At 50.0% G+C, this 14243-nt stretch overlaps 1 protein-coding gene across 1 annotated transcript in view; it reads right to left on the bottom strand.

The window, feature by feature from the left end:
- MND1 (meiotic nuclear divisions 1) overlaps positions 1-14243 on the bottom strand; it is a gene marked incomplete in the record, with an annotated part of 65829 nt that overhangs the window by 44292 nt on the left and 7294 nt on the right. The window contains 2 exon segments of the mRNA XM_027772570.1: positions 7510-7658; positions 11150-11207. Coding sequence (XP_027628371.1) covers positions 7510-7658; positions 11150-11207 — 207 coding nt within the window.

Below are 14243 nucleotides of genomic sequence, written 5' to 3'. Positions count from 1 at the left end.
CCCTGGAAATCCAGAGAAATGAAAATGAGAAGGTCCTGTTCTTGGTCATTCCTAATCAACTAACACTGACAGCGAGTCCGATTTGTAACAGCTGGATCCGGGAGACTGCCTACCAAGAACCCCTCCCGTACTTGTATTAAATTCTGCCACAGTCCCCCGCTTTCTAAGTAGGAACCATATGCTAAATCCGCAAGTCTCTCCCTCTCCCTCCCTCTCCCTCTCTCTGTTTCTCTCTGGTGAGTGTGAACTGGTTACTGGTTCTAGTGCAACCAATAAAACTCCAAATCCAGGGACGGGCAGGTGCGTGGTGGTTAAGGCGCTGGACTCCCACACGGCTGACCATGGTTCAAGTCCCGGACCTGGTGCCTTTCTTTCTCACTCCCCGCCCTCTTTTCAAGTTGGAAAATAGTAATAATGTTAAAATAAAGTAATTATTTAAATAAAACGCCAAAAACTCTAAACACAGGCCGTCACAGACTGTAGATCAGGTTGAGCAGGGATACAGCGAGCACCCCCTCCCCTGCAGCCGGTTTAACATGTTTCTCTGAACTACTTCACGTCTATTAGAAGTAACTAGCTCCGTCTGATCAGCCACGTCCAACTTAACATAGTCGGAACTGAACTGCAGATCTTCCTCCCGGAGCTGGCACCACCTGCCATCCTCCTGCTCCCAGGTGACGGCCTCCCCACTGTACCAGCTACTCGGGTGAAATACCGTCAGTTCATCACGACACGCGTGGTGGGGAACATGTCCCGGCAGAGGAAAGGGCCTCCGGGAACCTCCGCAGCAGTCGTCAGAGAGGTGACCAAGAGCCGAGAGGGGAGATGACCCGCACTGCTTGACTGTCCCACACATCACAGCTGTGTGACGGAGCTGTGACAAGGAGACAGGGCCACATGGCCAGGCAGAGGCTGGGGCGACGCGGACACAGCCGAGGGAAGCTGGTGGCCACCGGAAACCAAAGAGGCGGAAACAGACCTTCCAAGGGCTCTGAGGGCACGCGGCCTGTGGACGCTGATTCTGGCCCGGGTGCTCTGATTTTTTGCTATAGGGCGCGTGCGCTCACCAGAGAGACAGGGAGAAAGAAAACGAGAAATCACCCCTGCCCCCCGGGGGGATGGACATGCCGCAATCCCTTCTCCATTCTCTCGGGATTTGAGGCACGCACGCACACACACCAGCATGAGTTTCGAGCTGCCGGGTCCGGGCCACAAACCACGGTCGACTACATGGGACTCCAACGACGCAACTGCTATGCTATCTGCTGGTCTCCAGGGACTCTGATTTTGAACGTCCGCCTCCACACATAAATACGACTGGTTAGACGCCACTGAGGTGGCGCCGACTGCTCCAGCAGCCGTAGGAAATGAACAGAAGCACAGCTGTCCTCACTCCATGGCCGTGCCACCGCAGAGCCTCTGGCTCACCCGCAAAGTGTACCCAGCACGTAGCAACGGTTCCTTCCACAACTGCCACCACCTCTGGGCCCAGGCCACCACCTTGCATCCAGGATAACCCCCATTTCAGCCCCTGCTCACTTAAGGACCCAAGTGCCTAGAACAGCCCCTGGCCCGCAGAGGCGGGAGCGATTCTCTCTCTGTGGTTGTTATTCTGACTCCACGTCCTGGGCTCCAGTCTACAGAGTTTTCTCCTCTAGATTTATGGATGAGTATCTGTAATGGGAGTGGGGGTGCTGTGCAGCCTCTGAACCCCCTTCCCATGTGGGAAAATTGCGTGTGCCAACAGGAGGCAGCCACCTACCACAGAAACTAGAAACCACCCTCTCCTGGCCACGTGGGCGTGTGACCCAGGCGTGGCCATCACATGCACTTCCCAGACTGACTGGCAGCTGGGATTGGATTTTTCTTTTCTTTGGTGGCAGCACCATCTGGTTTCCCAGCCAGGGTTGAGGACTCCTGTAGGGTCGTCTTGCGAGGTCAGCCCTCCAGCCCGCAACCACCACTGCACCTTCCATGTCTACGCGGTTACATCCCTCATAGACATGAACGCACACATCTGGGGTGTGTGTGTGTGTGTGTGTGCGCGCGAGACTGGCTTACTGACCCGAGCATAATCTCCTTGGGGTTCCCCACGCTGTAACACGTGTCTGAATTCCATTCCTTCTTAGGGCTGAATGATACTCTACCTTCGCGTTTTGTTTATCACCCACTCGTCAGTGGGCACCTGGGCTGCTGTGAACACCGCTCCCGTGAACACCGCAGACACGGGTCTTCAGGACTGCTTTGAGCCGCCTGGATACAGACCAAGGAGTGGAGTGGCTGGGTCCTGTGCTGACTGTCACTGTGAAAGGCGCCGCCTGCAGCTGCTGCACCATCTTATGTCCCGACCCACAATGCACAGGGTTCCAGTCTCTCTATGTTCTTACCCACACTTGTCTATTCTGTTTTATTTGTTTATTTTATGTTTAAATAGCAGCCATCCAGTGGGTGTGAGGTTGTACCTCATCATAGGCCCCCATTTCTTAACCATGTAGCTACAACAAAAACAGAGGGAACTTCTAGGGGACGTTCTACCTCTGAAGTTTGGGCAAGAAATAGGAACTATAAGCCCAGTGTATGACTTCCTTTTGTTTTTAGTTTTATTTCAGTTTTTTGGTTTTTTTTTTGAGAAGTTTTTGCTATAGGGCGCGTGCACTCGCCAGGCAAACAGAGAGACACAGAGACAGAAAGCGAGAAATCACCCCCCAGCGGGGATGGCCATGCCACAATCCCTTCTTCTCCATTCTCTTCTCAGGATCTTGGACACGCACGCACATGTGCCCAGCGTGAGTTTAAGCCACCGGGTCCGGGACTTGAACTGCGGTCGACTACATGGGAGTCCAGCGACATAGCCATTACGCCAGCTGCTGGTCCCCCAGTGTATGACTTTCCAAATGAGTGGTAACTCCTACTCATCCCTTCTCAAGTCTAGGGGCTCCGGGTGGAAAGCGTGGACCCTGAAGCCCCCTCTTCGAGATACTGAGACGCCACTGTCTCTACCACGAGCAGTCTTGGTAGCTGAACTGACCTCCAGGGTGACAGGGAGGAGCCGAGGGGAAGGTCTGGGAGCACATGGTGGGTGCTCCTGGTGCTCCCTGAGGACCCACTGGGATCACGGCCCTCCTGTCAACCGGCGTCTGTGACCCCAGGCTGCACCTACCCAGCCATCCTCTGCACCGTCCTCAGAAAGGCCTGTCTCACACAACGTCTCTGCTAGGACCTTCGCTGACTTCTGTTCCAGGTCGGTCTCAAGTCCCGATCATAATACAGAAGGATCTTTATTTCTTTGTTACTTTGTCAGAGGGCATGTGTACTCAAGTGGGAGAGAGAGGAGAAAGCTCCCTTCAAGGGGCCTGGACGTGCCAATTCCTCCTCCCCCATCTCCTCTCCAACTGCTGTGAGGATGTGGGGCACCAGTGCACACGGGCCTGCCATGTTTCTCAAGCTGCCAGGCCAGGACTCAAACCGCATGGTTAACCATGTGGGATCTGGCTGCCTTCACCACCCGGCTACAGAACTGGCCGATAGGAACCTTTAAAATGTGACCTCTGGGCCAGCCGGTGGGCTGGTGATTAAGACGGCTGGATCCCGCATGGCCAGCTTCATGGTTCAAGCACGTGTGTGTGTGCCCAAACCCTAAAGGAGAAATGCAGAGGGCTTACGGGTGACCAAGCCTCCACGCGTGGTGCCTTCTTACTCTCCCTGTCTCTTTGCTGGGCGCCTTCAAGCAAAATCTTAACAATGTAACCTCTGCCCATCTCCTACCAACCATCCCCAGGTCTCTTTCCTTCAAGAATTGACTGCAAGTTCTTTGAAATGATGTTTTTCCAGACTCAGCACACCCTGCCAAAAGTGTGTAAGTAAGTCTGCTGAATGAATAAATGAGACGGAACACTGAAGTCTAAAATGATAAACCCTAGATGTTTACCTAAGGCACTGTAATTTATTTTTAATTGTTAAAAAGTAGTGGTGGGGGCCAGCAGATGGCATAATGATTACATCGCTGGACTCCCATGTAGTTGGCCACGGTGAGGCCCAGACCTGGTAGCTAAAAACTCAGGCCAGGTGCATGTATGCGCGTGCCCAACATCCTGAGAGAAGAACGGAGAAGGGATTTTCGTGTGCCCGTCCCCTTTGGGAGGGTGAATTTTTTTTTTTTTTGGAGAGGTTTTTTGCTATAGGGCGCGTGCGCTCGCCAGACAGACAGAGAGAGACAGAAAGCGAGAAATCACCCCCCAGGGGGAATGGTCACGCTGCAATCCCTTCTCCTCCATTCTCCTCTTGGAATCCTGGGCACGCACGCACACGCGCCCGGCGTGAGTTTTAAGCCACCGGGTCCGGGACGCGAACCGCAGTCGACTAAGTGGGAGTCCAGCGGCATAGCCATCACGCCAACTGCTGGTTCCCTGGGAGGGTGATTTTTCATTTCTGTCTGTCTCTCTGTCTCCCTGACGAGTGCATGCACCCTACAGCAAAAGTCTCTTGCTTAAGAAAAAAGCAGTGGGAGCCAACAGGCAGTGCTGGTGGTTAAGGCCCTGGGTCCCAAGCGGCCAACTGCATGGCACAAGTCCCAGACTCTATGGCCTGAAAAGTGCTCTGGGCATGTGTACATGTGTGCCCCAACCCTCCGAGGGGAGCAGAGAAGGGATTGTGGCATGGCCATCCCGCTGGGGGGATGATTTCTCCCTCTCTGGTGAGCACACATGCCTTACAGCAAAACTTAAAAATAAACCTCAAATACAGAATGGACAAAAGAGCTGGTAAGGACCTCCTTGCGCACAGGTGGTCCTGAGCACGTGAGCAGGAACCGCACATGGCCGATCTCCAGGCGACTGTAAGTGAGCACACGACCGAGTGCTCGAGGGGACGCAGCAGCGGAGAATGCCAAGGGCTAGGCCGCTTCGGAAGGCGGCCCCTCAGCTTCCTAGAAAGCACACGTGCCTGCCACATGATCCGGCAATCACGCTACAGGGCATTTACCCGAGTGAGCTGAAAACTGAACTCTGTCTACACAAAAACCTACACCCCACCAAGACGCTCCCCGTAGCTCAGTAGGTGAACAGGTGTGTCTGCGCGATGGAATATTCTGTAGCAGCAAAAAGAAATGCACCATCGAGCCACCAAGACATGGAGCGGCCTCCCCTGTGCACTGAGGGCAGCTGAGCAGGCTACGCATCGCATGATCCGGCCCTAAGACACGGAGCAGCCTCCCCTGCGCACTGAGGGCAGCTGAGCAGGCTATGCGTCGCGTGATCCGGCCCTAAGACACGGAGCGGCCTCCCCTGCGCACTGAGAGCAGCCTCCCATGTGTACTGAGTGAGAGCGGCTGAGTGGGCCACACATCACATGATCCGGCCTAAGCCCTTCCGGAGAGGCCAGACCGGAGGTAGTAAAAAGGCAGTGGTCGCTGGGGTGCGAGGGGAGGAAGGGACGTGGAACACAGCAGAGAGGGCTTTAGAGCTGTGAAACCACGCTGCCTGACACGGTAACCATGGAAACATGTCATCCTGTGCTTGTCCAAACCCACAACACGTAAAGCACCAGGAGTGAACCCCACTGTAAGCCATGACTTCCCTTCTGCATACGGGTCGCTGCTGGCTCAGCAACAGGGCAGATGTGCGCTCTGAGGAGAGCACGGGACAGGAGGGGAGACTGGGCACGGGGAGGGACACGGGACGGGTATTTAGGAACTCTCTGCTTTCCCATCGATGCTTTGTTTAGCTGCCAGGAGTGTGCGTACTCGCCCAAGAGAAAGAGAGGGAGAAAAAGAGAACACACCCTCCAACAGGGGAGGTGCCCACAGGACAGCCCCTTCTCGGCTCTCCATCCTATCGGGTCTGGAGTACATGCATGCACTCGCGGTCAGCATGGTCCTGTGCTATTCTGTTTCTTAAAAGGTTTGTGCCATAGGGCACGCGTACTCACCAGAGACACAGTGACACACAGTGAGAGGGAAAGTTAAAAATCGGACCCCCCCCCCCGAGGTAGGTGATATTTGCAACCCTCTCTTCTTCATTTTCCTCTTGGGATTTTGGACATGCATGCGAACATGTATGACACCAAGTTTCAAGCCACCATGTCCAGGACTGGAACAATGATCAGCCATGTGGGATCCAGCGTCTTAACCACCACCATGTGCTGACCGGCCAGCATGTCTTTTAAGCCACCAGGGCTGGGATTTAAACCATGGTTAGCCTTGGGGGATCTTGCTGTTAACCACTAAGCTACAGGGCTAGTCCAGCTATCAATTTTTTTGTCAAACAAAAAGTGCTCTAAAGGGGCCGGCAGGGGGTGTGGTGGTTAAGGGCACAGGACTCCCACATGACTGACTGCAGTTTGAGTCTCGGACCTGGCTGCTTGCTTGCTTTCTTTCTCTCATTCTGTCCCTCTCTGATGTACTTAAAAATTAAAATAAAGTTAAATAATTCTTCAAAAAAAAAAAAAATCCTCCCAAGTTTTTAAAAGTCTATTGATTAAAAAAAAGGTGGGAAAGAAATACCAAAAGGGAGAGAAATCCTTAAGACTCTCCTGGGAAAGAAGTCCTGAAGAACTGAACATTCCTATGATTACTACTGTGCCCTTCTGGGTTAGGAGCACTTTTCACACATTTACACTCAGGAGTCATATTGCCACATTCACTCCCTCCTCTGGCATAAGTAAGCTCTGTCTTTATGATTATTGCAAGACTATCCCTTCCTTCTTCATGAGAGCAAAATGCATACAAATTACTCTAGAATTAAACCAGCCTTGGGACCAGCAGTTAGCGTAATGGCTATGTCGCTGGACTCCCACACAGTTGACCACGGTTCGAGTCCCAGACCCAGCGGCTTGAACTCACGCTGGGCGTGTGTGCATGTATGTCCAAGATCCCGAGAGGAGAATGGAGGAGAAGGGAGTGGAGCATGGGCATCCCCCCGGGGGGTGATTTCTCGCTTTCTGTCTCTGTCTTTTTGGCGAGCACATGCGCCCTATACCAAAAAAAAAAAAAAAAAAAACGAACAAAAAAAACCAAAAAAAAAAAAAAAAAAACCGAACAAACAAAAACTCTCAAAAAAACAGAAAAAAAATGGTATTAAAATACTAGGAAATAGTATCAAGACATGTGGGAAGACAAAAACTAAAATATTCTAAGGTCCTTGTACCATGTAAAAGATACAGGTGTTATTATCGTCAGACTTTTAGTTCACTAATGCATGCTAAGCATCTAAAGGAAACCACTAAATAAAAAAATTAAGGGTGCCGGCAGGTGGCATGGTGGTTGGGGCGCTGGACTCCCATATGGCCGAGCGTGGTCCCGGACCTGGCAGCTTGCTCTCTCGCTTCTGCACACGCGTGCTCTCTCTCTCTCTCTGTGTCTTTCTCTGCTCAATTTAAATACATCCATGTATACATGCATAAATAACAATGATGAATAAAATTAAATAAAATAATTCTTAAAAACAAAAGAATTAAGTAGATCAAATCTTTCTGTCACAGAGCACATCGGTGATTTTTACCCGGGGGCCTTACCTGTGATTCCAGAAGCTCCAGTTTACGTTTCCTGGCATGCAGAGCCTTGCTCGGGAAAGCCCAGTAGTAATTGGAAGTCCCGATCCTCTCGCAGTCAACCATGCCGTCATCGACCAGGCTCTGAAGGACTTCCTTCACGGACATGGCCGCTGGGGGGAAGCACAGTCAGTACAGTGAACAGGCAAGGAGACGGTAGCAAAAAACGATTATACATCAGAAGTTAATTATGAGTTAATTAAGTTCTCAAATAAGGAGTCTTAAAAAAATAAAGACGGAAGAAAAGTTAAGAGTGCGTTAACGGGCATGTACTGGCAGGCGTGGTCACTGCACAGAGAAATGGCCAACCCATCGATAATCACAGAGAGCAGTGAGCTGTGGTTGCTCGACCACATTAAAAACACTACAACACTGGGAACCAGCAGTTGGCGTAATGGCTATGTCGCTGGACTCCCACGTAATCTCGACCGTGGTTTGCGTGGTTCATGTCCCAGACCCAGTGGCTTAAAACTCACGCCGGGCGCATGTGTGTGCGTGCCCAAGATCCCGAGAGGAGAATGAAGGAGAAGGGATTGCGGCGTGACCATCCCCCCTGGGGGGTGATTTCTCGCTTTCTGTCTCTATGTCTCTCTCTGTCTGGCGAGCGCATGCGCCCTATAGCGAAAACCTCTCAAAAAAAAGAAAAGAAAAGAAAAGAAAAACACTACAACATTAAAAAGCATTCAAGGAGGGCCAGCGAGTGATGTGGAGGTTAAGGTGGCCGGGTCCCACATAGCCGACTTCGTGAGTCCTGTATTATGCATGCCTAAAATCCTGCCAGGAGATTGAAGGCACTGCTGCGTGGTCATCTTCTTGGGGGATGATTTCTCACTGTCTCTCTCTCTCTAGTGAGCACACATACCCTGTAGGAAAAACAAATAGGGACCAGTGAATGGTGTGGTGGTTTTGTCACTGGACTCCCACAATGGCCGACCTTGGTTCAAGTCCTGGACCTGGTAGCTTCAAACTCATGTGCATGTGTACCTAAAATCCCGGGAGGAGAATGGTGAAGAAGGGACTGTGGTATGGCCATCCTCCCCGCCCCTGTGTCTGTCTGTCTGTCTGTCTCTCTCTCCAGCAAGTATGCATGCTCTAAGGCAAAAACCTCTCAAAATAATAATTTAAAATAAATAAAGTTAGCTAGAGAAGACGATTCATATGTAAAAGGCTGCTCACTAAACACTGTCTCCAATAGTGAAAAATTGGAAACCGGACCAATAACCGAATTTTTAAAAGTATTTTATTGTGGGGCCTGCAGGTAGGATGATGGTTAAGGCACCAAACTCCCACATGACTGAACCTGGTTCGAGTTCCGGACTTGGCAGCTTGAAAATCATGCTGGGCATATGTGTGTGCGTGCCCAAGATCCCGAGAAGAGAATGGAGGTGACGGATTACAACATGGCCATCCCCCCCAGGGAGTGATTTCTCACTTTCCCTCCCTTTCTCCTCCCCCATCTGACTCTGTGGTGAGCTGATGCACCCCATGGCAAAAACCTAAAAAAAAAAAAAAAAAGTATTTTATTCTGATGAGCTGCTAGGCAATCGTTTACATTAGAAAAGGCTATTTAGTGACATGGGTAGATATTCAAAATGTATCACACAGAATGTGTCATATAGAAAAAGAAAAACACAGTATGTATTACCAAGAAGGGCTTATCCTTAAATGAAAGGCAACACGCAATTTTTATCTTCTTCTTTTTGCTTATTTCTTTTTTCCTCTCAGCAACGAATGTGTATTATCATTTGATAAGCAAACTAAAACAAAACTAACACAGAAAATTACACGATAAATAAACTAGACGCTATAGCTAGGGCTAAGGTTAAAAACCAGAAAAACATGTGTTTAAATACCACGTAAAGATATGCAGAGTCACATTTCACAAATGACTCTGCTGTGTACCAAGAAATACACCCGTGTTTTAATGACCATCTTAATTGTTGCTAGAGCAGATCCCCAAATATAATAGAAACTATTTAAAACGGAAGATTTAACAAATAAATACAACGGATAGCAAATGGGCAAGACACTCAACCCCACTTGCAAAGAAGTACAGAGCCTTCCCGGAGGCAGCCTGAGAACACGCCGTAAGCGCGACTATTTTCTGTCCCCTTCCAGGGACGTTCCAAGTGAAGCAGCAGGCGGGGTGGGGAAAAGCTGGTGCCAGCGTCGTCGTCCTTGAGGGCTGCCTAACAAGACACGGCCGATGGGGGGACAAGGACAGGTGTGGGGCCAGCCAGTGGCGTGGTTTAAGGCAGCTGGAACCCACATGGTTGACCACGTGGTTCGAGTCCTGGATCAGGTGGCGTGAAAAACACACTGGGCGTGGGTGCGACATGCCCCAATCCCAGAGGAGAGAAATGGAGAAGGGAGTGTGGTGTGGCCATCGCCCTCGGGGGGCTTTCTCACTCCCCCCTCTTTCCCGGTCTCTCCCCAGCGTGTGCACATGCCCCCTTGCAAGTTAAAAAAAAAAATGAAAGAAGACAAAAACACAAAACTATACATTCAGCTCGTTCTCCTCAGAGAGACAGACACACAAAGAGAAGCCAGAAATAAGATCAAAATACACCAAGATGCTAACACTGCTGATCTCTGAATAGAGAGATTCAGTTTTTCATTTTCTTACAGTATCCCAATTCGTTAAAATAAACATGCGTAGCTTATACGATGAGAAAGAAATGTTTCGAATAATAAACATATCATGTGTAGGGGGTGAACAGTGGCTCCCCAAAAGATGAGTGAGACCGTGCGTGGGGCCTGCGTCTTTGCAGCTGTAATAACTAAGTCGAGGGTCTACAGAGAGTTCATCCTGGTGCGGCAGGTCCTAAACCCAACAGTACGTGTCCCTCTGAGGGACCTGGGGGGGACACACACAGAGAAGGCTGGCTGGGGAGAGAGGCAGACTGGAGCAGGCCCTGCTGGCAGCCACCGGCAGCCAGGACAGAGCAGGAAAGGGATTCTCCGGGAGGACGGCCTGTCCACCCTGGCTACACACCTGTGGCCTCCAGCACTGTCAGAGAGTAAATTTCTGTTGCTTTTCTTTGTTTTAAATTATTTTTTAAGAGTTATTTTATTTAATTTTATTTGTTATTATTGGTTTTTAATTTGACCAGAGAGAGTCAGAGAGAGATAAAGGGTTAGCTGCCAGGTCCAGGACTCAAACTGTGGTCAGCCACATAGGAGAATCATCTCACCACCTGCTGGCCCCAAATTTCTGCTGTTTTAAGCCACCAAATTTCTAGTCATTTGCAGTCCTCGTATACCAGGTAAAGACACAAAGTCAGGCCAAATAAGCCAACATTTGTAAATTTTACTTCTTTGGAAGCAAGCTGTACACATAAATAGTGATGTGTGTGCACGCTGTGTGTACATGCACACGTGTGTGTACATGCACACGTGTGTGTACAAGTGTGTGTTTCATTTTAACTTTTCTAGAGCAGATTCTCCAAACTTGAAAACCATGGCTGTGGCCCACAGACATTTAGAGGGACTTTTATAGACAGTCTTTGTGTCTAGAAATTGACGTTCTTCCATAAATCAAGAGGCTGTTCTAGAAAGACGACAGCTATTCCCCAAACATGCCGGCGTCTCTCTGAATACTTACTGATGCCCTTCTCTTTCGGAGCGATCTTCTCCATGTCTTTTAACTGGAATACATCTTTCTGTTTGGAAGGGTGAAAAAACGATAAACCAACATATTTATTTTCTCCCACATATTTATATCTACATAAACATTCTATTGAAAAGCTATGCCTAAACATGAACACTGTAACAGAATAGAGCATTTCAGAGCCAGGAGAGACTTCGCAATTGTCTCAATACTGTCAATAGAACTTAAACCGGGGACCAGCAGTTGGTGTAATGGCCATGTCATTGGACTCCCATGTAGTCGACCACGGTTTGAGTCCCGGACCCGGTGGCTTAAACTCACACCGGGCGTGCGTGCCCAAGATCCTGAGAGGAGAATGGAGGAGAAGAGATTGCGGTGTGGCCATCCTCCCTGGGGGGTGATTTCTCGCTTTCTGTCTCTCTGTCTCTGTCTTTCTGGTGAGCACACGCACTCTATAGCAAAACCTCTCAAAAAAAGAAAGAACTTAAAATGGACAACCTGGTTTTTTTTTTGGAGAGTTTTTTTTTTTCCTGCTACAGGGCGCATGCGCTCACCAGACAGAGAGAGACATAGAGAGAGAAAGCGAGAAATCACTCCCCAGGGGGGATGGTCACGCCGCAATCCCTTCTCCTCCATTCTCTTCTCGGGATCTTGGGCACGCACGCACACGCATCCGGCATGAGTTCTAAGCCACAAGGTCCAGGACGCGAACCGCAGTCGACTATGTGGGAGTCCAGTGACATAGCCATTACGCTAACTGCTGGTTCCCAAAACGGACAACCTTTAGTATGTGCTTACAGTGTAAAGTACTCGAAGATCGGTCTGTAAAGAACATCTTCCTAGGACCAGCAGATGGCGTAATGGTTACATTGCTGGACTTTCACATAGTCGACTGTGGTTCAAGTCCTGGGTCTGGTGGCTTCAAACTCCCACCAGACACATGTGCATGTATGCCCAAAATCCCAAGATGGGAATGGAGAAGGGACTGCAGTGCAGCCATCACCTTCTGGTACCGTGAGATGTTAGCGTCTCGGACACTTTGATTCTGAGAAACGCCAAGAGCGCTCCACTTAGCGTATATCGCACCTCACACACTTAGCAGTTCAACTAAAAGCAAAGCAGGCAGCTGTCAACCTGTGTTCACGTGTGAGGTCTCACCAGACAGCTCTGCCTGGGCAACAGGATCAACCTGTGTTCACGTGTGAGGTCTCACTAGACAGCTCTGCCCGGACAACAGGATCAACCTGTGTTCACGTGTGAGGTTTCACCAGACAGCTCTGCCTGTTCAACAGGATCAACCTGTGTTCACGTGTGAGGTCTCACCAGACAGCTCTGCCCGGACAACAGGATCAACCTGTGTTCACGTGTGAGGTTTCACCAGACAGCTCTGCCTGTGCAACAGGATCAACCTGTGTTCACGTGTGAGGTCTCACCAGACAGCTCTGCCTGGACAACAGGATCAACCTGTGTTCACGTGTGAGGTCTCACCAGACAGCTCTGCCCAGACAACAGGAAAGGCGACACCGTCAGGACTGCCCGTTGATCATTCACCTGCACGTGTGGCCTGCCCACAGACGCACAGCACGACTTTATGGGAAGGTACGCGTGTAGAATACGTAGTTGTACAGTAAGGAAGAAGCAGCTGTGCAGAATATTCCTTCACACCTATAATTAGCGCTGCTCGAAGTGGCGCAAAGAACCTCTATAACAAAACGAAGTTGTCTGAAGAGATTGAAGTATTCAGTAATTAGAACAGAACTGAGATTATTGTTATGAAAATCTGGGATCTAGTTCTTCCAAAATCAACTCGAAAAGGCAACTTCGAATGGATGAAAATGAAACGTCATTAACAGGAGAAACTTCCGCTCATCCCAGGGCAGTGAGGACGTTGGAAAGCAGGCCCGACAGCTACGTGAGCCAAACTGCACAGACCAGGTGGCTGGAAACACCTGCCAGGCACACTTGTGTGAGCGTCTAAAACTGATGGGGGAGGGGCAGAGGACTGTGGGGCGGGGCTGGTGGTGTCCCCTCTCGGGCCAGTATGTGCTCCTCTAGCAAAACACGAAGCTGAGAAGCCGGCCAAAGTGGTATGCCCCAGAGACCCAGCTACTCAGAGGCTGAGGCAGAGGGGTGACAACACAGCAAGATCCTGGCCTAAAACACCGCACGCGTGCACACTCACATACACACACACACACACACACACACACACACACCTGAAAAGACAAATACAGACTAGAAGAAAATATTTGCAAGATATACACCTGACAGAGGCCTGGTGCCCACAGACATATATGAAGACCTTCGAAGTCACTGACAAAATGAACGTCACTGAGGGATGAAACAGGTGGACATAAATGTCAGCGCGAGCGGAGGGAATGCTCACGTGGACGCGAGATGGAGCGCAGTGTTCCCCGTGAAACTCAGCTTTCTGTTTAATAAAACGTTTCATACAAAAAGTTGAAAACATTCATCTCACTACGCTGAGGATCTAACTTTGTCTCATGACACCCGAGACTTAGTAAATGAAAGAAAATACTAAGTCATTGAACTTAGAGTATGAGATCAATTTCCATACATCTGGGAATAAAATGTGTCAAGATCTGAGGGAACATGCGGACTTTGGGGCTCTGAGGCATTACAAGAATCAGTTAATCAAATCCTTTTGCAAATACTTCCGATTCCCTGGGAAAAGAACACGCACTCCCGGAGCCAGCTGCACGCAGCCAGCGCAGAGGAGCCCTGCCACGCTGCTGCCCCGGCGGGGCCACCGTGAAAGCAAATGCAAAGAACTAGCCTCCGAGGGACCAGCAGTTAGCGTAATGGCTACATGGTTGGACTCCCAAGTAATCGACCACAGTTCGAATCCCAGACCCGGTGACTTAAACTCCTACCTGGTGCGTGTGCATGTGTGCCTGTGGGAAGCTGCACACCAGCGAGTCTGCCGAAGTTTCTCAGAGGGCAAACAATTACCATGATTGGTTCCCTTCCAAAAACCTGACCTTCGAAACCTTCCTCTGATTGGCCACTAGAATCCCTCAAATTTGCATATCCGGCACCTCATGATTGGTCCAAAAGCAACCAATCA

The sequence above is a fragment of the Tupaia chinensis genome, unplaced genomic scaffold (genome assembly GCF_000334495.1).
Source record: "Tupaia chinensis unplaced genomic scaffold, TupChi_1.0 Scaffold000283_2, whole genome shotgun sequence".
Taxonomy (NCBI): Eukaryota; Metazoa; Chordata; class Mammalia; order Scandentia; family Tupaiidae; genus Tupaia; species Tupaia belangeri.
The sequence above is the reverse complement of the archived record's forward strand: the minus strand, read 5'-3'. Positions and strand labels throughout refer to the sequence as shown.